This window comes from Opisthocomus hoazin, chromosome 1, assembly GCF_030867145.1.
Source record: "Opisthocomus hoazin isolate bOpiHoa1 chromosome 1, bOpiHoa1.hap1, whole genome shotgun sequence".
Classification (NCBI taxonomy): domain Eukaryota; kingdom Metazoa; phylum Chordata; class Aves; order Opisthocomiformes; family Opisthocomidae; genus Opisthocomus; species Opisthocomus hoazin.
The window spans coordinates 92,555,222-92,578,998 of record NC_134414.1 but is presented as its reverse complement, the minus strand read 5'-3'; the positions used below and the strand labels follow the sequence as shown (position 1 = coordinate 92,578,998).

The 23,777-nt window shown below is 44.1% G+C and overlaps 1 protein-coding gene across 6 annotated transcripts in view; it reads right to left on the bottom strand.

Annotated features, from left to right (window-relative positions):
• Positions 1-22,565, bottom strand: part of CNKSR2 (connector enhancer of kinase suppressor of Ras 2) — a 232,638-nt gene extending 210,073 nt beyond the window's left edge. The window contains exon 1 of one of the 6 annotated variants that reach the window (XM_075429438.1): positions 21,932-22,565. In XM_075429438.1, the coding sequence (XP_075285553.1) occupies positions 21,932-21,995 (64 nt within the window). In that variant the 5' untranslated portion in view covers positions 21,996-22,565. The remainder of the gene's footprint in view (positions 1-21,931) is intronic. The other 5 variants (XM_075429455.1, XM_075429429.1, XM_075429447.1 and 2 more) reach the window with 5 other exon arrangements.
• Between the last annotated feature and the right edge of the window lie 1,212 nt (positions 22,566-23,777).

Below are 23,777 nucleotides of genomic sequence, written 5' to 3'. Positions count from 1 at the left end.
AGTGGGTTTTTTTGAAAGGCAGAGGACATCTGTATTTCCAAGTACCTGCTCTCAGGTATCAAATGCATCATTTCCGCCATCATTTCCAAATGCCAACCGGTCTGTTAAACACGTATTTATCAGCTGTAGTCTGACCTTGCACTGCATCACATGCATCCTCGTGCTTATGTATTATTTCAGCCTCCTGTTAAACAGTAATATCTTAACACTCCTCAGTTCTTTTCGAATCTCCTACCTAACTTGAGCTATTCCAAAACTACAGGGCTTTTAACAATAAAGCATGCACGAAGTTCAGCACTGCTGGATAGGAAATGGCAATTCTAGTGCCTATAAAGGTGACGTGCAATTCCTCTTCTATTTAGCAGGTTCTGCTCTGCTCAGGTCCCCTTTGGAGCTGGTTCTCTGCATAATGACCAGTTTCACAACTGTCATCGGGAGAAAAGTGGAAAATCGAAAAAATCTCTGAAGCTTTAATGTTAACTGCCTAGTATTAAAATTTCAACAAGTTGTTGGCATATTTTTGAAAAGAAAAATAATAATATAACAATATAGGACATGTAGATTTCTGGGACAGTACTTTATAAACAAGCAAATGAACACCAACTGTCAGGGTGAAAATTGTGAGCAGAATGAGATTTTGGAGACTTTTGACTGGAGTGGTTTTGCAACACACTGCCCCGTCGCCTCGGCCAGCCTGTCCTGCAGCCAGACGACAGGATTCCCCCCAAAGACCATTGCCTTCTGCCCAGCAGTCCTAGGCTCCCTCAGCTGCAGCATGCCCATCTGCAGTCCACTGCCACAAACCAGAAGTACTATGGTTTCTGCACAGCAGCAAGGATTCAGCTGGCAACATCTGAGTGCCAGTGATGCAATCCTTAATAAATTAAAACCTGTAACATGGCTTAAAATATCTTGCCATGATATTGTGCCCATAAGACTATGTGGCCAACTTGTGATTACAATCAGATAAGAAAATCTTAACCATGGGCAAGATTTTGGCAAGAACCCTAACCGCTATCTTCAGCAGATGGGTAGGGAAATCTTGTTAGAATTCCCACTTGGAGAACCCATCTTATCACCAGCTAGAAGCTGCATAAAGATGAGATAAGCTTTACCTGTATCAAAGTCACTCTCATTTATTCCTTTCCCAGCACCACCAGCACCAAAAATTTTCCTCAGCACATCTGCTACTCTAACAGGCCAACCCACTCCCTCTCTTCTTTATCTCCTCCTCATTCTCTTTGCACCTAAACAGGAATTGAAAACCATTTTATTCTAGCATCCATTTTTCATCCTCCTCTCTCTCCCTGCAGAGCTCTAAGGTCAGCATCTCCTGCAGCACGCAGCCTTCCTAAGTGGCAGGAGCCGTACAGCAGACTGACAAGAGCCTCAGTGAATTTGCTGCTGCATGAGAGCTGCTGCTAACATCAGCGAAGCCACCCAGAAAGAGTGTTACTAGTTTCACCTGACTGCTGTTATTTGGAAAATCTGTGACTAGCTACAGAGCTACCAAAGCCATCCTCCAAATATAAGGCTGGCAATATTACGGTGTGCCAGAACCAGAAAGAAAATTGTGTTTCTTCACATAAAAATTCAAACTCTGAGCAGCCTCTAGGGATCCCCCCTCCTTATCAGGAGCACTGCATCTCTACTACTTGCATAGAGAATTTTATTATAACCTGTTCACATTATAAGCCAGTCTTTGGCAGATAGAGCAGTGCTTTGACTTTGAAGCATGCAACAGGAGATCCTATTAACGAAACACGTTTAACCCCCATCTTTCTGGTAGGAAGCAATTCGCTAACATGGGTCTCACAAAGTCTGAGCACCACATTAGTGTTGGGCCCATCTTCTCTGACACAACTTGACACTTCAGTCGTATGTTAAGCTCTGCAGCATCTGTTCCATAATAAACTGTTACATGCTTGCCAAGAACCTAAGCACTGCCTTTTGGATGAGTATTGCTAAGTTGCAAGCCATAATTTAATACTCATCTGACATTGATGGTGACCCAACGTTTAATGGAGCTTAATGCTCTTCTGATGCCACTGATTAAATTATTGCTCAGTAGTCCAGTTTCATAATCTACAATTTGCAAGGAAGTAAGACAGATATACAGGCACTGTCTCCTCTCACATCAGTGACTCAGTTCACTGGCAGGGAAAGATTCCCTATAATTGAAGTTATAGGTAAGTACACTACAGTGCATCATTCGTCAATACAGGATTTTGCTCAGATGCCTTAAGCCAATTATATTATTATGAAAAAGCAAAGCATGAATTATTCCCAAGCGCAAGGGGAAAATATGGGTAAAAGCCTTGACCCAGCATGTGCAATGACTTCATAACGTCCTGAGCACTGTCCAGGAAACTCAGTCCCCTGGCCAACAGGAGTTTCTACTCATTTTCCCCCCACCAGGTTGTTTAACAGTTTGGTCACTGCTTAGACACAGCTGTGCAAACAATCTTTCAACGTTTGGCCTGATGCTATTGAACTCCATCCCAAAATGTCTCTCCCCTCCTTTCTGCACACAAGATCAGGAAGGCTAACTTGGATGCAGAGGATTAGAGGCTTTCATTTAAATCATTAGATCCTAACATTTTTGAGTTTTGAAAGAATTTTGCTAAGTAAATTAGCAAGTTTAAATTTATATCCAAGACAGTTTGTAGCAACAGTACGTTCTAAATCCTCTCAAGAAGGCCTGTTGCCATCTTGAGGAAAAAAAATGCCCCATGAATGCCCAAACATTTCAAAACAATTAAAAGCAATTAAACAAAAGCAATGAGAATGTAATGTTTTAAAAATGCCTTGGATGAGAACAACTAGAAGTTTCTGAGGGTACACACACAAAAAACAAACTGCTTTTTTTAAGCTTCCCAGAAAGTAAACCTTTCATCCCAGATAAAACAGAGGAACAGTGTCAGTACACAAGTACTTTCGCAGGACTACTCATTATTACATTATTTTCACAGCTACTCACAACCCGAAAACACACCACCCTCAATAAAGTAACCAAGGACTAACTACATGCAAATTGAATGCTAGATGCTAGCACAAACACAACATTAACACTGCAGAAATACAAAAGTCGAAATCAGAAAACCCCCAGAGTAAGGTTTCTGAGGTGTATGTACCTCAGCTACACTGCAGTTCTCAAATACAGGTCTCATTTGTGAGACCATTCCCGATTTTAACTTCAAGCATGTGAACTCTCCTACCAAAATTAGAGCAGGTCACACTAGTGCTTTATGTAAGTGAGCTTGCGCATCTTGTTAGGTGATGAAGCTGTAGCTACAATAGAACGTTGCGGAGTTACTCATGTCCTTTCATCTGTTCACAGGCAGAGAGTAAATAATTTAATTGCTATTATGAAAGGCCTAAGTGTCAGACCTAAGTATGCCCTTTACCATCTCTCTCAGAAATTAAGGTCATTACCTCAGAACACTGTGAAAATCTCAAAAGCATCAGCATTTGGAGGTATTTAAAAAAAGCTTTCCCATTAAACACACATTATTAGCCAGTGTTAATACACAGAATATGTTCCAAAATTAATTCTAATACAGTTTTATACAACCATAAGGCCTATCGACATCTTCCTTCATTTTTGTTTTTTATCCAGAAAAGCTTTAATACTGGTAAAATAACTCGATTCCCATTTTTTTCTGAATTTGGTCTTCAAGACTTTTCCATGTTATGTGTCAGGAAAAAACCCCAACAAATTAGCAAATGGTTTGAACATGCAATAGCTGGTAATTAAATTTCAAGAAGTTGATCTCTGCACAGAACCTCAAAACCTAACACACTGCCCAGAGGAAGCAGCTCTCCAGCTCAAACCCTGCACCAAAATCTCGAGAGGCAGCGTCCCAGATGTCTCCTTGTGAGGTGCTTGTAATATCTGACGGTTTCCGAGATCTTAAGACACTTTGCCAAGGATAAACATATTTTTAGGATTCTACAAGCTGTGAAGTATACACAATCCGTCTTCCCTTTTTAAAGAAGTATTTTCTGTATTGTCAAGCCCACAAAAATATCTTTAGTTCTAGTAATAACTGACCTTTTTTTGTTTGCATCTTACTCTTCAATTTCACCTTCCCCGCTGCTTACCACCAAGGTTACACTTCAGCCAGGCCTGCAGAGTGGTTGTTTTTTCCCCTCGCCATGTGAAAGAAGCTAAGTGCCAGAGAGAATGAGATTTTCTTCTGCAAACTCAATCCTCATCACTCAGCATCCTCTAAATGCCAACAGGAAAATCTATCCCATTGGCATGCAGGAAAAACATAACAAGGTATTGTTTTTCTTGGTCAGGTTTTCACAGTTACTTCTGAAATAAAATTTTACCATTCAGCATTTATAGGAATCAAAACTCTGTTTTCCTGCATCTCAGTTCTCCCCAAGAGCTTTGACTGCAGCAGTCATCACCTGCAGTCCACTGTCTTTCTCCACGAGCGGCTGAGGTGAGAAGTGTGTCTCAGCCTGGTCCCAATTCATCCATGCCAGTGGGAACAACAGCCACCAAAGCCACCTCTCGCTCACCCCCAACTCCCACATACAAACCCACCGCTACTCCTCCCACGCCCACGCCTTGCAGCGTGGGTGCTGTGGGTCCCTCACCACATCCCTTCCAGCTAAGGAAGCCTCACACCAGTACAACCACCCCATACCTCCACTCAAGACCCATCGGATGCCCCAGGCACACAGGGAGCTGCTCATGGCTAGCAAAGCTGGCAGAAATCCTCATAGCATGAATTCATCGTGAAGACTTCTCCCACCACGGCTTGGGGGTAGGTCTTGGCCATTTAGAACAGCCAAGGGAAGGACACTGGTCGATCAGCAAACTTTCACTGATACTGTCCATCGCGTTCCTGTCAGACTTCCCTCAAATATACTATGAAAAATAAGTGTTTGCTTTTAATCTTTCCCACATTCTGTTTTTCTAGAATGCAAATAGTTACATGAAAATTATTTTGATTAAATGCCCGTTTTGCACAGAGGAATAAATCTCGATTTAAGAAAAAGGTCCTACAGTTACCGACCCCTGATAGAATTAGCTGGTTTATTTTACTGTTATTTGGAACCTTTTGAATATCAGGCTGAAAACATAATAAAAGACTGCATTTCAGTATTCTGAAGATTTCTGAGGCTTATAAATTTTCCTTTAATTTATAATTGACATAGCTCCTTTTTAAAGTCAGTCAGAAGTCTATCCCAAACAGCTTTTTAAATAGCTAACTAGTACTAGGGAAGAAAAAAGCAATTCAATGAATGTGTCACTGTTACAGAATCAATGTTGTAGCATGCTTATAATATTTCATTAAACAGTAGACCTTTAGAAGATGAGAAATCATTAGTTTCTGTCATGAGTAAAAGTATTCATCTTTGCACCAAACGCTAAAAATGCCCAAACATTTAGAAGCAGTAAAAGAGGATCTTCTAGACTTCCGCATGACATTTAGGAATATTCTATTGCTATTTTAAGATTTCAAGAGTTTAAAAACATTATTTCAGGGAGAAGAAAATGTACTTTGCTTAGGCCAGTAATCTCAACACTTGAAATTGCTGCATCCCAAGTAAATTTGTTAAAGTACATTTTTTTCACTTAATTACAACTTTTTTTAAAAAAGCATTTCACTAGTGACTACTGCAAACAAGAAAAGACGTGGTGATTAAATGTTTCATGTCCTTTAATAGCTAATTTGAAGTCCTAATGAGTGTTCAAAACATGACAAAAATGTCAATTGTTACAAAGCTTCTCGCTACACTGTAGAGCGATGAATAAGCTTGACTTGTTTGTTTGGCTTGAGTCAGAACATGGCAGACCTGGTAGCTTCAGTGCCAGGTACACAGAGTTCCGCTTTATGGGACCGTCTTACAGGTCTCTCAGCTCACGACTATCCAACGAGGAGGTTTTCCGACTTCCCTCTGCTCCACACAGTCCACGCTTCTGTACAAAGGCAGCCACCAATTTCAGAAAGCTAACTCTAATTAAAAACACAATACCAAACCCCCCTCGCCTTCAGCAGATTAACCGACCTGAAATAGGTTTCTTTGTTAACCGTGAGCGTTCACCTCACGCTTTCTTTGGCCACAGACCTTTCTCAGTAAGAAGTAATGTCACCCCCAGTGAGCATGTCCATAATACACAAACGCTGCAGGGAGGCACGGGGCTACGGCAGGAGATGCCTCCCTCGCCCTCCCAACGGCGGCTCCGCACCAGCGCTGCCCCGGCACGGCCGCCAGCTGCAACCTGCGCTCGCACATCTGGAGCTTGGCACCCACGCTGGGAACCGCACAACTCGCCAAAGCGAGAGCCAGGGAAGACCTTCTCCTCTACCTAAAGCGTAAAGGTGTCTCCACCCGCTCTTCCCTGTGACCTGCCGTGGCGTATGGTAAACGTCATAAGCGTTTTTTCATAATATGTTACCTTTATGGAATGAAAAAACAAAAATGGTGCACAGTTTATTCAAGACACGTTACATCAGTTACTCTGGTTTTCTACAATTTTTATGTGAGAATGGATTGGCTTCTTTTCCTACCAGTCTTGGTATTTTAATATCAACAATTCTCTTCTACAAGCTCAAAACCAGAAAAGGCTTAGTCTCAAACTGTAAGATGATGTCATTTCAAATTTTCCTTGAGAAAGTCCATAAGTACCCTTGAAAACATTTCTTTAAACGCCATCACAAATACTGGTACAAATAAGAGCTAGAGCTTACAAGAGCGTCAACATTTACTGTGACTTTATTAATAATGAGTACTCTTCAGGACCCCAACTGATACTTCGAGCTCATTTCGACACACAAACTTACCATACAGACTGACCAAACAATCTATTAAACTGATCTGTAGAGCACTTCTAAAAATCTTTAAAGTCCTATTATGACCTGACTCATAACTGGCAACCTAGTGAGCAAGGCGTACGGAAGTCCCTCCCGCCCTCGTAACAAATGGGATGCAGGTCCTGCTCACAACCACAGCAACCCCAGGTACCAGCACTTTGTCAAAGCATTGGTATTTCTCTCACAGCTTCAAGGAGCTTCTGAAACAGATTTTGATGGTATATTTGTTTATTTTTCATCAGCACAAATTTGTTTTGTAGCATCTCGCTTATTGTAGCAGTGATCAGCACTGAGCAAGATCAAAGCAGACCTATAGTTTACAGCAGGCAGGAATTTTACACCAAAGGGTTTCCTATTGTTCAAAATAATTTAAACAGATAATCTATATGAAACAAAAGACTTGCAGTACTCTTCTTTCTCCTTCTATCCATACATTGCCTCTTTCTTTTAATGTATGACAAACTAGGCTATACAGAGCCTACATTTCACAGAGCCTAAGACAAAAGGCACCCATCCGGTTGGTTTCCGGCACCAAGCCTCTCCCAAAATACCGCGTGATGAACTGCACACACTCTCTCCCCTCCTACATTCAGTCAGAATAACGGCAAACCACATGGGAAATTGCAACGCCTTCTACTGCTCAGCCAGAAGCGTGCGCAATTATCATTTGGTTACCAGATCCCTCCCCTCCAAATAACCTACGCAATAATTCACTTCACCTTTTCTGTCCTGCCATTCAGGCTGTAATGTCCTTGGTGAATGACTCTCTACTTTGGGATGAAAGGTGCCCACTCAAGCCCATCTCCATTCCTTCCTTTTGGGGAGGTGGGGGCATATTTGCAAAGAAGTATTTGCACAAAGAACCCAACTTGTTCGGTCAACAGGCTCAGCAACAATATACTAAATACAAATCTGATCTCTGAAATTTTAAGCCACCGATAATGACTTTTTCCTTTTTCAATATGCTACAGAATCTGCACCAACATGACCGCCAAAGAATCTGTCAGGAGACTGCTTGACAGCTGGGGCAAAAGTTAATGGGGTTGTTAATCCTCAGTCCACCCCACAGCTTTTTGGCACGACCAAAAGATAGGAGGAAAAGCAGGGTACGCATGATTTGTTTAGAAGGTGGCTCCATCTTGACAGCTGATCCAGCTTCCCAGCTGGGTGAAGTTCCTCAGACCTCCAGGTCTCAAATCAGGAGTGACAGGCGCCGTGGCGGTCTTCAGGTCCCACCTGTGCACACTCAGATCTGTGTGCAAGAAATCAAAGTGCTGCAACAAGGAGACCACCGGAAAAACATACGAGGCTTCAAACAATCTGAACGGCACCAACCAACACCGAACGCCTAAGAAAATACAAACAATTCTGCCTCTTCACTAAAAAGAAACCAAAAAACCCACATTTTTCCTGCCTGACAGCTTTTAAAAAGATTGCCAGCAGAGGCATACCCTGTGTTGTAACGATTTCTTTATTTAAAACACATTCCCAAGCTTGATGTATCAAACTAAATGTCCCTCAACTTAGTCTTGCCACAAAGCTGAGGCATTTACACACACAGAACAAACTGTACCTCACGATGCTAAACAAGACTGAAAATGTGCTCTGTATCAATGATTAACAAATATTTATATTTTTCAACATGTAAAATGCCTTAATGCCTTATTATTTCTAAGTTATACAACTCCAAGGCAGCAGTGTACTACAAAACCAACATCAACAAGAAATGAACCTGTCAAAGAGCAAACAATTTCTGCCTACCAAACAGGATACATGGAGAGCAATATAACAGAGCGGTTCTAATTAGTTGGGCATATGAAGCTGTTACAAGACAAATTTCTTTCATTAAAAAAAGCAGCCAGTCAGTTAGAAATGCTTCAGTGCACTTTAAAGTAAAGATGACAGAAGGCCCTTAACCTTCTCCCTCCTCCGCAATGAGGAGGAGCCGGAGGACTTGGGGTACAGCAGGTGATGAGCAGCCCCTTCACCTGCTGCTGAAATACTGGTAACTCCCCAGTAATGCCAACAATACAGCGGGTCCAGCAACACATCAGGAAAGAAATAACCAGAAGTATAAAGAACCATTTTCTGTAATTTTGTTCAGACACCTGTGATAAGAGTTTCTTACAAAATGAAACGTAGGATTTTTAAGGCCTTTTTAAGTATTGAGTACAAAAGTTTTGTGTGTTAGCCAAAACGGTGCCTCCAGCAGTGTGGTACCCACAGCAAAATGCTGTTACTTTGCGTAATGCCTGCTTAGTTTCAGCACCAGATACTACAGGTTTTGGCTACTTGGTAAGCATCCCTGTATTACTAAATACAGGGAATTTTCTTCATTATTTGTTTGGTTTTGTTTTTTTCTTTTGCTTTGTTAACCTTAGTGAAATATATGCTCATTAGCAAAGGCAGTTTCTCTTTCCCAGGGTCACATCTCATACCATATGGCTCCTGAGTCAAGCACTTCTTTTATACACCCAATTCCAAAAATGTTACAAATACAGCTTAAAGGTAAAACAAAAGTGAGTGAGAATATGTGTTTATGTATAGTACACCTTTTTTCTCCTCTCCACTTAAATTACTCTGCTTTCCACATCACACATTTGCATCCCAATGTACTGTTCCCACTTTCTCAGGCTAGAGATGCACCCCGAGAAAGGGCTACGCCAGCTTCCCTTTCTTGCACAGGGGCCAGCGGACACATCAGAAACATTAACGAAAAACCCACTGGACTGATTACTAGCAGAGGAGTTACTCTGCCCAGGCCCACAGAGAGACTCATGCACTTACAGAAATTAGATGCCTGAATTGAAGACTGCAGTCATCAAAAACCGCTCTTAATCTTTTAGGGCATGATTGCACAGAGTTTTGTCTGGTCAAATCAGGATGGAGACAGACCCACCCTTGTCTCTAAATTCCGTTCCTGCCCATGTCACCCTGGGCACACCAGCCACACGCACAGACACACACACACACTCCCACCAGCCAGGATGCTCAACATTTAAGAGCACAGGGAACCTTACGCTCCAAGCCCTTGTTCCCAGGAGTATTAAAAGATTCTGGACAAAATGAAGAACAAAATATAGACAGTCCCGAAAGCAAAGCTGAGAATCCAAGGCTCTCTCCCACTGCTAAATAGGGATTCACTGGACAGCATTTTCTTATTTTTAATGCGGTTTTAGGAACAGAGGTTACAAGATATTGTATGAATGTCAGATTGTTCCCTTTCAGTTCAAAACAAGTCATTGTTCTGGGATGGGAAACTGTGGTTTCTTAAAAAACAAACATCCCTTCTTGCCTGTTTCACTAAACTGGCAAAAGAAAACTTCATTCAAATTAAGAAAACTCATATTCAGACGGATCCACTGGAGAAAAACAATTGATATTTATGTGCTGTTGCTACTTCGCACTCATTACAGGGGCTAATGTTTTGCAAGACACATCTTTTAAACCTTACTAAGCTTATTATTTACTATCTCCTGACAAGCATGACTTCATTTCAAGAGCTGGCACACATCCCACTGTGAGAATCTAATCTTTAATAACATATCCTAATTAAATATGCACATTTAATGCTAAAAACAAAAGCTAAAATTCAAAACAAAACAAAAAACATTTATTTGACTAAACAAAGCAATTGGATTAGAGCGCACAGAGCAAACTTAAATAAAGTCACATATGTCACAGCAAAAAGTCATTAAAGGAAGGGGGGGGAAAAAAGGCAGACAACTCTTTATAGCTGGCCTTATCCGACCTCTCTGAACTCCCAGCTAGTTTACTTCCCATCTGTCATATGATAATAACTTTAAAAGGGAGCACATTTAAGAACTCGTCAAAAGTTCATTCAACACAATTGGTCTTACGGTGTTTGATCACACAAAAGAAGGGTGCGTTCTTCTAGAGGAGCCACATGGATTTATTTTTTCCCCAACACTGATGGCTGATTTTTACCATTAAACCATTTACAACTTACAGTTAGTGCTGTTCCACAGTGACACAAAAATCCCAAAAAAGTGAGCAGCAAAAAAAAAACAAACAACCTCTTGAGATTTAAATACCTAATCATGTCACTAAAAAGCTATTTCTATCTATTTGCTCTTTTTAAAATTCCTGTAATCTGGAAGCCATTTTCTTTCTAAGAAGCACAGCCATAACATTTGACATTACTCAAAAACTTTGAGATGCAACTTTGTGAACTGCTTTAATACTTTCAAAGATTCCATCAAAAGAAAATCAGATAGATCTGTAATTTTCGAAACAGTTTTATTATCGATTGAAACGAAATCCCGACACACATCAATCTTTTCCTACAGAGGCCTCATTTTAATTCTTTCTTGAGGTGAATTTTGATTTAGTAAGATTTATCAATAGAGTATTCTACAGGAAACTCCTTCCAGTATTTGAGAGCACAAGAGGGTACAGGCTTAAGATCTGCACTTTTAATTCTTGGGATAAATATAAGTCAATTACCTTGTAAGAGGTAGAGCACATTACTGAACATCTACGAAGTGAGGAAGCCTAGTGAAATGACAAGACAACAATTCCTAGATGTTATTTAATTCTGCCTGTTAGTTGAATTAATTTCATATATATGCAACTGAAATTCTTCAGTTAATTAATTAAAGCACGTTCATTTTTCCTTTGGATCTAAAATGTCACCATTCTCACCACAGCCTGCAATATATTATCAACTGAAACAAACGTTTTCTCCAGTAAGAGTCATTTAAAAAAAAAAAAAAAAAAAAAAATTTTATTCTGCTTTACCTTCTTTTCAACTAGAAAAAAAAATTTCAGTTAACTTTTGTTGTTCTGAAGGAATGCATCACATATCAAAGTTATCTTTTCAGTTATTCTGTTACACAGACGGCACTCATCCCCCTAAACAGGAGTTGGTGCAGATTTGCAAAGCTGACAAACATTCAGGACACAGTATCCTGCAAACTCAAGCCCCCATTCCACAATCCCTGGCATCTGGATGCCCAGGCAGCCACCTACAGCACTCCATCACACCCCGCTTTGGAAAGCATGGTCTCAGGAAAACGGATAAAACCCTGTGATCTGATAACACCACCAGAGGCAGTCTCTAATTGTCCATTCTGTTTAGGTTTACTCATTCGTATCTCATTAGCATTAGTTATCTCCAGTTTATAATTGAATAGTTCAGTGTGGCTTGCAGTGAGCTGATGGACAACGGTTAGGATGAAAGACAGCAAGTGGATGATGTCCAAATAAGTAACAGAAAAGGGTTTTATTGACTAAGACATAACATGCAAGGAATCAGTGCGTTCACTGTAAACTAACTTTGTAAACTTTTAGTCTCTGAAATTACCTTTAGCCTCCCGCAACAAATTTCATCTTTTATTCATCTAGCAAATAATACATAGTGCAAGCGGCATATTTTCACAGAAAAGTGATTTTCTGTCTTGCACCAAGTGTTTTATTTTTTCCCAAGACCTTGGGTTCGTAAGCTGGTAAGACCATTTTTGAATACTGACATTTCCATCAGGGAGATGGCTAGCACTCCTTCATTAGCTTTGCCACGACTCTTCAGCTGTTTGATTCAAGCCAAGGTACTCACCAGGAACACCAAATCCTTTATTCAAAAGGAAAAAAAAACCCAAAAAACCCACAAGGAAACATGCTAATCTTAGTTATACAGAAGTTTCATGACTGCATATACATTGTTTTACTTTCTATAGTTGCTAAGGGTAGCTTCACCATAACTCACCCAGGCATTCTAATGCTATGAGAGTAATGTAATTTGCTAAAGCAGACATTTAAAACAATCCTTCGAAGGCTATGAAATATCCCATCCTTTTAAAAAATTAGTTTACTTGCTCTCAGGAAGTCCTGTTGTATACCTAACTTTCTTTGTTTTCTAATGACAAATGAATCACAGAATGGTAGGGGTTGGAAGGGACCTCTGTGGGTCATCTAGTCCAACGCCCTGACAAAGCAGGGTCACCTAGATCAGGCTGCACAGGACCTCGTCCAGGCAGGTTTTGAATATCTCCAGAGAAGGAGAATCCACAAACTCTCTGGGCAATCTGTTCCAACACTCTCCTCCTTCCTTCTAACATTCAGATTGACACTTTTACGGAAATTTCTTCTGTGCAATGATTACGCTTCCAGGCTGAACCTCTCTCTAAAGTCCACACGCAGAGCATGAAAAATTATTCACACTACATTGTGCTCTTGGACTCAATTATCAGGGCTCCAGAAATAGGCTTTTGACCACAGACTGCATTAAACAGCTCAGATCCACATGGTTTAAAACATACAATGAAATAACGGTGTAAGTAATGAAAACTACATCCGATTTTGAAGTCCAGTACCCAGCAGGGAAATTACTGATCACAGGCATTTTCAAGAGGACTTGTGGGGCACACCACTCAAAATTATTCTAAGAAACATAAAGAGAAATCTAAGAAACACTAAGTTCAACCTAGAACGTGGAGGCTACCACACAGTTAGTTTCATTTGAAAATATTTGAACCGGACCACAATATTTGAAAAGGGCAATAAACACCTCTCTGAAAAGCAACAACGACCACTTTATCATGTGCCCTTACAGAAAGTTTAAGAAATAAGTAGAAGCAGACTACAAAAACACATTAACAGATTTGTATTTCTTTCATATTAGCTCTAATAAAACTAAGTCTACCAAAAAGAGCCATGCTTGACCTCTGAAGGGAAACGGAGACAAAGGGCCCATGGCTCTGTTCATGACCATAAAGAAGCAATAAATAAGCCAGCCAGAAGTCAACCAGTGCTGGACACTCAACAAGGTACTTTTTGGATATTTCACCTCATACTTAAGTCACGCTTTAATCAGAATAAGAGAAGAAGAAAATTATTATTTATCTGGCACTTAAAATGTGTACACAAGGCAGGACAAGTGAAGGTTCACAACAGCTGATGGTACACAAAGTAAATTATTTTTTCAGAGAGCAGCTTCTCCTTTGCATTCAACAAGTCCCTCCACCACTATTTTTGAAAATCTGAAACAAAACAAGAACAGCACCGTACCTTGCAAATCAAAATATCAACTGTGTGAAAGCAATCAACAAAACTACAAAGCAATTAAAGAAAGTAAGGACGGCACATTTCAGTCATCAGTGAGGGGAGTCCAGTTACAAAGATTTTTATTATCAACATGGAATTTAACTGGGGTGCCAGAGTTATTCCCCACTATTATGAAGAACGCCAGCGAGCCTTCAGCAACCACACCTGGCCGAGATTTCAGGTTCACGTCTCACCAAAAACACTAAGGTCTCTTGTCGTTCCCATCAGCAGTGTCAGTGTTGACTCAGAGGGAAGAATGCCATCTAGTGAACTACTCACACAACACTGGCAGGTCCCACCGATATTCACCTGGCCTCATTATGCAGAGGAAGGTTTTCTTCACCTTCTTACTGACATGAAGATTATCAGGAGAGAAGGGAATGAGAAAAGGAAGGAAGGACAGGGAAGAAGAATCTATTTTAAAATAGGTCATTTATAGCTGCAGCTATTGGCAACTGGTGGATGTGGCCAAACTAAAAATAAATGCTACACGTCAACAAAACCAGTGATATTATAAGCTTCTACACAGCCAGTGATCATCCTCTGTGGGAGGCAAGAGCCCTTTAGAGATGACGTAGCCAGCTGCTCAGCAGTATCGATGAGTATGCTCATCCTTCCAAATACAAGAGGGCCAAGGAGGAGGTCCCAGCATTACCACGGCTCGTGCACACCCTTAGCACCCGCCCCAACACTCCTCCAGACCATTCTGGCCAGCTCGCACAGGTACATTTTGTTCCACCGGTGGTACTAGACAAGGCGCCGCAGGTATAGCCTCATCAGCGATATCTGAAGTTCTGCGAAAATGGCTTCCATGCTTGGGCAGATCAGCTGGACATCCACTGACCACCCACAGCAGACACCAGTAAAATCCTAGCAAAGGAGTCTCCACAGCATTCACCATTCAATTCAATTCACCAATTCAGCATTACCAAAGACCCTGTTCCACTTAAACCAATGGATGTTTGATGCTGATGTGAGTCTTAAACCATTTATTAAAAAAAGCTACTTGAACCTTTAATTAAAAGGCTCAATTAATTCTCCTCAACTTTTTGCCCTCTTCTTCACACAACAGAAAAGGTATAATACAAAAGTACAGCACTTTGCATCCCACTATATTAAAATAATACACTTCTGCTGAATAAAGTTTAATGACGGCTTACTCTGGTACACTCATATATTAATTAACAGTTTACTTGGAAATTCCCACCATATGGTACTGTAGCAGATGTTAATCATGTAAGGCCAAACACTTTGAAATTACTGTTCTAGACACTTCATCCGAGGTACCGAGTGCCCTAAATTTCTACTTAAGCGATAAACTGGAAATGCCGAGCACCCTACAAGATCACACTCGCAGCTATTTTCTCAGACATAGTATTATTTGGCAGATAAGCAGAACAAAAAGGGCTAGATTTTCAAGCCTTCAGTGTTTTTAAATGACTTGACATACTGAATTCCCGTTGCGTATGAGAAATGTCTGCACTGGAGACCTCAAGGAAAAATTCCTTTCACCTCCCAGACATGTGCTACCCCCACACAGGGGTGAGGGCGAAACGTGTGTAGGAGCGGATGCCCTTGTAGCATTCCAGATGTTGGGCGCACCAAACCAATGGATCTGTGTCTTCTAGGCCTTTGCCCTTCCATTGCAGGAAAGGCACGTTATCAAGAGCAGCAGATGCTTGCTCTTGGACTGTCACCTATTTTAAATTTAAGAGCAAATGTCCTGCTAGGTCCAGCTGTCCCACAAGAAGAAATTAAACTCCTCCCTGCACAGTGCTGCAAGTCGGTTCACGTGGCAGTTGCTTTCCTCTGCATTTTGAATATAGCATGGGCCTAGTATCAGGCCCCTCAAATTTTTCTTCTTGAAAAATACAACTCACCTCCATCTCCCTACTTCACCTTTTAAAAAAAAAGTGGATACATTTGAAAATCTGAAGAGATGAATGAAGAAAATGTGGCATCTCACAGTTTCACGACACAGCCCTTCCAGAACTGATTTTTTTTAGTAAGGTATTTGTGAACCCTTTATCCTAAAGCATTTGTCTTGATAACTATGCAGCTCCTAAACTGAAGGTTTAAAGGCTGCATTAAGTATATTATTTAAGCAGCAACTGTGACAGTAGTACAGTTTTGTTTTGTTTGGATCTAGAAATCTAAAGCTAAGCTATCCTGTTCAAGGTAAATGCTTGCTACAGGAGATCACCAATATAGTTATCCTATGATTTAATGAGGAAATAGTAACTTTTCTTGGGGGGGACGGAACATGACCAACACAAAGCTAGCATCTACACAGCAAGGAAGCCTGAGGAACGAGCTTTCTCTTTCTCCTGGTTGCATACCTTTGAATGCAAGCCTATACATGACGAATTTTCTCAGGAAACAGCTTTTCCCTATTCCTCTGGCGATCGGTAAGAAATATTTCTACCTGACTCTGGGAAATACAGTACAAACAAATGCTACAGTAACTTTACTGAGATTAAATGGTTATCTACACTTCTGAGGATCAGACAGAAAGGCTATACCATTTGCCAGTTTGGGTCTTAGAAGATAGAACTGCCTGTTTTATTATTGCCGGAGTGGTAAAAGACAACTACTTGCAAAAATTCTAAAAATACATCTGTACATATATTTCAAAACTCTCATATGAAAAGCGATCTGGTTTATATCGTTGCCTTGCAAAATTCTTGACACCTATTAATCAGAAAAGGCATTTGTAAATTGCTTGGTTTAATACTGCAGTGTGCAAATAAATCTGAATAAGACCAGAATATAGAGCTTTGCTGAACTGTTGCAAAAAACCACTTGAGAAAACATATTGTGAGGCCATATTTAAACTAACAGATGTTTCAGAAACAGAACAATATGTTCAAACAACATAAAGGTGTAAACGGGCAGTGTTAAAAGAGCTTCACAACTAGCACATCAATTTCGGTAGCGAGTGAGATCACCTCATCTAGGAAAGCTCCCTCCTGAAAAGATCATTAATTTAACAATGAGTTCTCATGTTATGCCTAAAATTTGGCTGCATGAATTATTTGCAGAGTGGCTGCTTATGTAACATGGCATTTGCTATGGCAACACCAGGGCTGTTAGGCTTTGTCACATCCCCGCTTCCATTGCAGTTTCATTTTCTGCTGATAAACAATGGCAGGAGAGGTTTTCTAATCATAAACCAAGATGCTCTAAAACACATCACCGTGACTGATGTGGTGGCCACTGATACTGCTAAAACTCCTAATGTCAGAAGGGCAAGCCAAAAGAGAGAGATCCACAGGAAAAATAAACAAGCTAAAGAGAGAGATCTTCCAGCACTGCTTTCACTGCAGTTTTAAATCCTGAGTCCTTAAAACTGAAGTTTGGAATGGCGCAGTTTGACTCTTCACTACCCATCTTTGTACAAACTCCCCTCTTCAAAAAGACCCCCAACTTGTCTTACTGAAATTCTTACTTCTTTCTTACAAATGGAGTAACTATCTATAAATTGAAAATTTGGGAGTTTGTCAAAATTCAGTTCCAACTATGGCACTGTTTCATATTTTTCTACAGCTTTTCCACAGCTTTTCTTGTTAGACATTACAGTAAAAGTCATAACTCCATTTAATAGCATCACTTCAAAGCAAATGGAGTACTACACGTACCCTCTGATACTGCAAAATTTCAGTTTGCTTTTCTTGGGAGTAAAACCCTAAAGTTTTAATGCTGACAAATTGTAAAACACCTGATTTATCCCACATATGGCACTTAGAAATGACTTTGAAGGCGATGACCAGCTCTGCGAGAGGGCCTGTGCCTTCACTGATGAGCTTCCCTGTTCCTACCTAACGGTTCAGGAACTGCAGCAGGACCTAGGTATTGCCACAGAAGTCCTAGGGCTCTGCACATGCAGGAACAGGAGTAAAAGGATCCCCATGGCAACATTTTTAGAAAATCATTATTAAGTGTAACGAGTCTTTCGTGCCAGAGCATTCCCACAAACTCCTGCATTTTCTTGATGAGTAACACATAATTCCCATTATACCAAGTGGAGCACAGTTGACGGCAGCCCATGACGACACAATCCCCATTATACAAAGTGGAGCACAGTTGTCAGCAGCCCATGACGACTCCGTGCAAACACACATGCTACCGAAAATGGACATGAACTTCTCTACGTGAAGAGCAGACAGAAACTCAGTTCTTAAACCCATGTAATATTCAATCATCCAAACGGGGAACTTATGCACTCTGCTTTTGCTTTGCTAGCAAATTCATGTTTCTCCTGCTCTTCCCCGTCCTTCTAAATATTTACATCCTTCTAAACGCTGGATTTTACAGAAGTAAAAAGCCCCCATTCCTTAGCATTAGAAGGCTTTAGAGCAACTCCATGCCCCATATGTCAGCTTCCTGAGTATGACGACCATTACAAAAGTTTAAGCTGTATGAGCTGTATAAGCTCTACGAGCTGTCATTCAACAAACAAAAAAATAAATATTTAAGCTTTGTTGGATAAAGTGGTATCGATTTTTCCAGGTGGATTGCATTTTTGAATGGATTCTGCCATTGAGAGATTGGCGCTGAATTAAAATGAGAATACTGTTAAAAGCAACAAGTCCTTATCAAACCACAGCCTTTACAAATAATGTCAGACAAAAGAAGTTAAACTACAAGACTCAGTTAAAAACATCCTGATGCTTGGAAAGTAATTGCGTGTCTTTGAGTTTTCTCAGCACCTCAGAAATCTAAAACGCATCTGACATGTTCCCTTCCTGAGTCAGTGAAAGCCATGACGTTCGAGGGCACTCGCCCATGCAACGTGTCAACGTCTTGCAACGCGGCAGTGGAATCCACACATGTCCTCCAAAGGGAAGGCAGAGGAGGTGATTGACACAGTTTCAGCTCGCTGATCCATGCAGGGCCTTTAAAATTAGCACTAAATATACGAAAAGCAAAATAATACACAATCTGAAACAATTTAAATATTCATTTTATCCACCACATACAATATGCCATCCTGTGGGAGAGATGAGCTAATCCATCTGCTCTTTTTCCAGCTCTGTGACAGTTCATCTTCTGTTGATGTGTTCATTTTAAACCATAAAAAAACTCATATGGTGACACAGGCTCCGCTCCTTTTGCCCTTTTCATTTGCAAGGTTTTCACGGGTACTTTGATCCACAGCTTCTTAACATACACATTTTCATAGGTCAAAATTTAGGTAGTCACTTATTTGCATAACCAATTCCAGGTACAACTCCCTATCTCAGCAGCGTTAGAGTCCACAGGCCACTAAAGGATCCATAGACCAACCGTGCATATCAAGGAATTAAAAACCAAGAGGCCATCGGAGAGATGGTACTTATTCCACGAAGACCCACGTTCCTGAGCTTGCTCCCTGTAGAGCCATCCAGCCCAGAGCTCGGCACTTTTCTGTAACACTTCTAAGCAGGAACGCTTGCCCTGTCTTCACTTCTCACATCTTTTAATATCAGGCCTGATGCTTTATCACTGCCCCGAACAACATGCCACTGAGGTAATGGCTCTTTTGCCTAAATAAAGAATTCCAGACGGGGCCTTTTATTGCAAACATTCAGGTCGTACCAGCAAGACCATCACAAAAACATTGAGAGCAATAAAATCTAAAGTGTTTCATTTCCCCTTACTTTCAGATAACTGTAAACAATGCTAAACAGTAGGATTTTCTTTTTTCAGGAAAGATTTTGCTTTGAACATTGAAATCTATTTTGAAGAATGCTCTTAACAGAGCTGCTCCGAGCAGGCATATTACATAGCAGGGCACTTACTTAACGGAAGAGGTTAAAACCCAGTTCAGCATTTATAATCCTTTAAAATAACCCCAGTAGGTCGGCAAAATATTCTTGCATCTTGAAGTTTAATGTAACTTATGCAAGCCAGACTTGACTGCCGCCAGTGCAAAGACCACTAACGCACTCGCCCCAAAGTTCCCACGACAAAGCCACATTCGTGTTGCTCATTCAACTGTCCTGGGTACCTCTTCAAATACAGAGGCTTTCAGAAATGCAATTTGCTGGAGACAATGTGCTTATAGCAGTGAAAGAACATATTTTCACCTGGATTTCAACAACGTTTGCAGCGCTACAAGCGATACGTGAGGAGAACGAAGCTGTTGCAGCCAAGGCCACTCGCCCCTGTCCGCGACCGCCCTTCCACCAAACCCGGCGAGACGCAATCCGTCAGTGAGGGCCACACCTGCCCACGGCTGCTGGCCCCGCTTGTGGCCAGGCTCAACTCCTGAAACTACGGTGGCTATCTAGGTGGGTTTCCTCACACAGTGCGAGTCGAAGGCAGGTGCTTCATCTCTCTGCACCTCACCTTAAATGAGGGTTCGTCTGCAATTCAGAACAGAAAATGAAGAAAGGAAAGCTTGAAGCAGCACGGATTTGTTTGCTCCGTAAAAATGAAAGTACTCCGGAGAAACAATCCAGCATTCACACCCAAATGAACAAGTTAAACACCAAAAAGCGGGCTTCACAAGCGAAAAAGTAGGCACGACTGCAAGAGCTGCTTTTTTGGCAAAGTTCAGTAATTGATTTCAAAAACAGATCTACAGCTCTGTGCGTTAGTCACAGGTTTCCAACAACAAACCTTTATCCAGCCTCACGATTTTTAATGTACCATGTAGTCGGCCTGTTGTTTTTAAGTAACTAATTCTATATTGATGCAATACAAAAGTAGAGTATGCAATGTACTTCACCTGTCATTTAGGAAAGGTATTTGATATATTACATTTTTTAAGTGTTTTAAAAATGCACTATTTGCAAATTCATTTTTTTCTGCATTCCCAAAATATGGTGGAGGTATCTCAGGCGTTGATTTGAAAAAAACTCCTACGCAATCTTTTTTTTTTTTCCAGAAGTAAAAATGTTGCAAGCTAAAAGCTGTAATAAAACATTCTGAAGTTGAAAGGAGTTTGCTTTTGATACTGATCATTTGTAGCTCCTTCAAGTTTTTTTATGAACATTGAGTAATTTCTTAGGATATGAAGTATCACATTATTGTTTTTTATTATTATTATTCTATGTTACCGAATGTAACTCGACAGCTATAGATGCCAGGATTGAATAACTGAAAACATATGCTATATGCCTGAAATTTTAAGGATGATGAAACTGTCACATTAGTAGCACGCAGCATGCTATAAAGAACTCCCACAATGTAGCAGTTGTTCAAAAGTTGTACCCATCCGGCCATTCTATCTTTATGAAAAGATATATAATACTATATGGTGATTTATTCAAAACACAGCTGCAGCCTAAGTTAAAGGTAATAATTAAAAAAAAACCAAACACCAACAACCGCCACAAAAAGACCTTTTTAAAATCACAGTGTTAAAGCCACACCGGTGCACGCAGAAAAGCATTTCCAGAAAGTCCAAATTTAGTTCTCCTGAGACTTCATTCAGGAGGCGGACAGGTGGGGGAGCGGGAGGGGCAGTGCAGCGGCACCCCCCCACCCCCCCGCAGCCCAGCGGCCCCTTCCCGGCTGATGCAGACCACGCATCGCTAAATGCAGCCCCCGGGGCCGGCGACGGCGACACTCCCCCCCCCCCCCCACGCGTGGGTACTCCCGCCCCCGGGGCCGCGGACCGACACCACCTCCCCCGCGGCCGGCCACGCTCCCCGCACTCCTTCGCTGCGGATCGGGGGGGGCGAGGGGAGGCTCCACCGCCACACCGCGGTCGCCGCTCGGGAGCATCCCGGGCTCCCCCGGGTACTGCCGCCCGCCCCCCCCAGGCTTTCTGGACCGCCGGGGGTCGCCGGCCGCCCCCCCACTGTGCCCGGTGGCGGAGAGGGGAGCGCGGCCCCGCGCCCCGGGGCAGCCCAGGGCCCCCAGCCCCCGCGCCGCTCCCTCGCCCCGACGGGGTCCTTCCTCCCTTCCCACTCGCAGCCGAAACGCGGGCGGAGGCGGGAGGGACCCCGGCGCGGGGGAAGCCGCGGAGCCCTCCGCACCTGCGGGGATGGGGACGGGGGGTGACGGGAGAGGGGCACCGCGCAGCCCCGCCGCCGCTTCCTCACCTTTCATCCAGTCGACGACTTGGCTCGGCGACCACTTACTGACGGGCTCCATGATGAGGGCCATGGGGGGCTTCGGGGGCGCGGGGCTCGGGCGGCCGCCGCTGCTCTCCGGGCGAGGGGCGAGGCTGTGCGGAGCGGAGCGGCGGCGCCGCGCTGCCCGGAGCCCCGGCGGCGGGAGGGAGGGAGGCAGGAGCAGAGAGCCGCTCAGTCCCCCGCTTGCCTCCGCTCCGCTGGCTCGCTCGCCGCCTCTGTGCCTCTCCGGGGATTTCAGCTCATGTTGCCGGCTCGGAGGAGGAGGAGGAGGAGGAGGAGGAGGAGGAGGAGGAGGAGGAAGGGGGAGGAGGCGGTGGCACGCTCCGACGCCTCCCGCCCCCGCGGGCAGCGGCGGCTCCCGGCCCCGGCGAGGGGTCGGTGCCCGGGCGGCGGCGGCGGAGCGGCGAGGGGGGAGGGGGGGGGACCGGGGGGATGGGACTGGCTCGGCGCGGCCGTGCCCGGCTCTGCCCGGCGGCTCCCGCGGCTTCTCCGCGGCCGCGGACTCCCGCGCCGGTGTCGTTCTCTGCTGGCGGAAATGACGAGGCGGCTCCCTCCTGCCACCCGAAAATATCTCCAAGCGAAATGGGAAGCGGCACCCGACGGCGCCCGGGGCGGGAGAGCGGGGGGGGGCCCGGGATGACTCGCAAGGTGCCGCCGGGGGGGCGGGGGATTGCGGGGGAGCCCCTGCTCCCGCCTAGCTGGGGGTGGGGGGAGGCTGCGGGGGAGCGGAGGCACCGAGCGGGCGTTTGGGATTTGGGGTTTTGTGGTTTTTTTCCCTTGGAAAAAAACGTCGCTGCGTGGGCGGGAAAGGTAATTTCAGGGTTTTGGTGTTTTTTTTTTTTGAGAACGGCCCGGCTGTAAGATGGCCGTGATGGACGGTGGCACCGAGGGAGCCGTGCAGGTGGGGGGGGGGGCGCCTCGGCCGGGGTCTCCTAGGGGGAGAGGAGCTGCACCCCGTTGTCTCGGCTGCCTCACCCCTAAGGGTGCAGCTGTGGGGAAACGGAGTCAGATCAACGGGCCGCATCGGGGGAGGCATCGGGCGACCTTCCTCCGCCCGCTCGGTCCCCTGAGTCGCAGCACCCCGGTACGGCGGCTGCGGGGGCGAACTGCCCCCGGTCCCCGCAGGGGCCCGCCGCTGCTGGAGCCGCTCATCTGCTCCCCGCTGCGTCCTCCGGGGCCTTGTCTCCCCGCAGGCTGCCCCGGGGGGGGGGGGGGGGGGGCAGTTCCCCCTGCCCCCGCGCCACGGGGCCTGCCTGCGGGCGTCCCGCCTCCGCGCCCGGCCCTCGGTGCCCTCCGACACCCGTCCTCGCAGCCTCTGCTCCGAGGAGGTGGGGGCAGCCCCCGCCGGGGCTCCGGGCGGAGGGTGGGGGCCGCTGAAGGGGGTTCTCCCGCCGGGGAGCTGGCCGGTGCGCGGCTCGCCCAGCTTCTGCCGCGGCTGAGGCGACGGCCGTCGAGGTGTTCCCCCTGGCAGCTGCGGCGGCCGAACGCCGGCTGCCGACTCTGACATTTCGTATCTGTACGTGAGGAAAAAAGAGGATTTCCTCGGCCCCGAAGTGGCGACGGCAAAGGCATCCCTCTGCGTGGCACCGGAGCTCTCCCGGCTCGGTCCGTGGGACTGGAGCGCCAGCCAGGCACCTCTCCCTGGCGTCCCGGGAAGAGTCACCCTGGCAGCACTGCTGAGGCTTGACCCGCAGTTTAAAGATTGTGCTCATCCTTGAGCATAAACTTCTTTCTGTGGGAAACTGGGGCTTGGACGCTGTAGCTTTCCTTGAATCTGGCTCTAGACGGGTGTCTCCTGTGCCACATCCCTGCC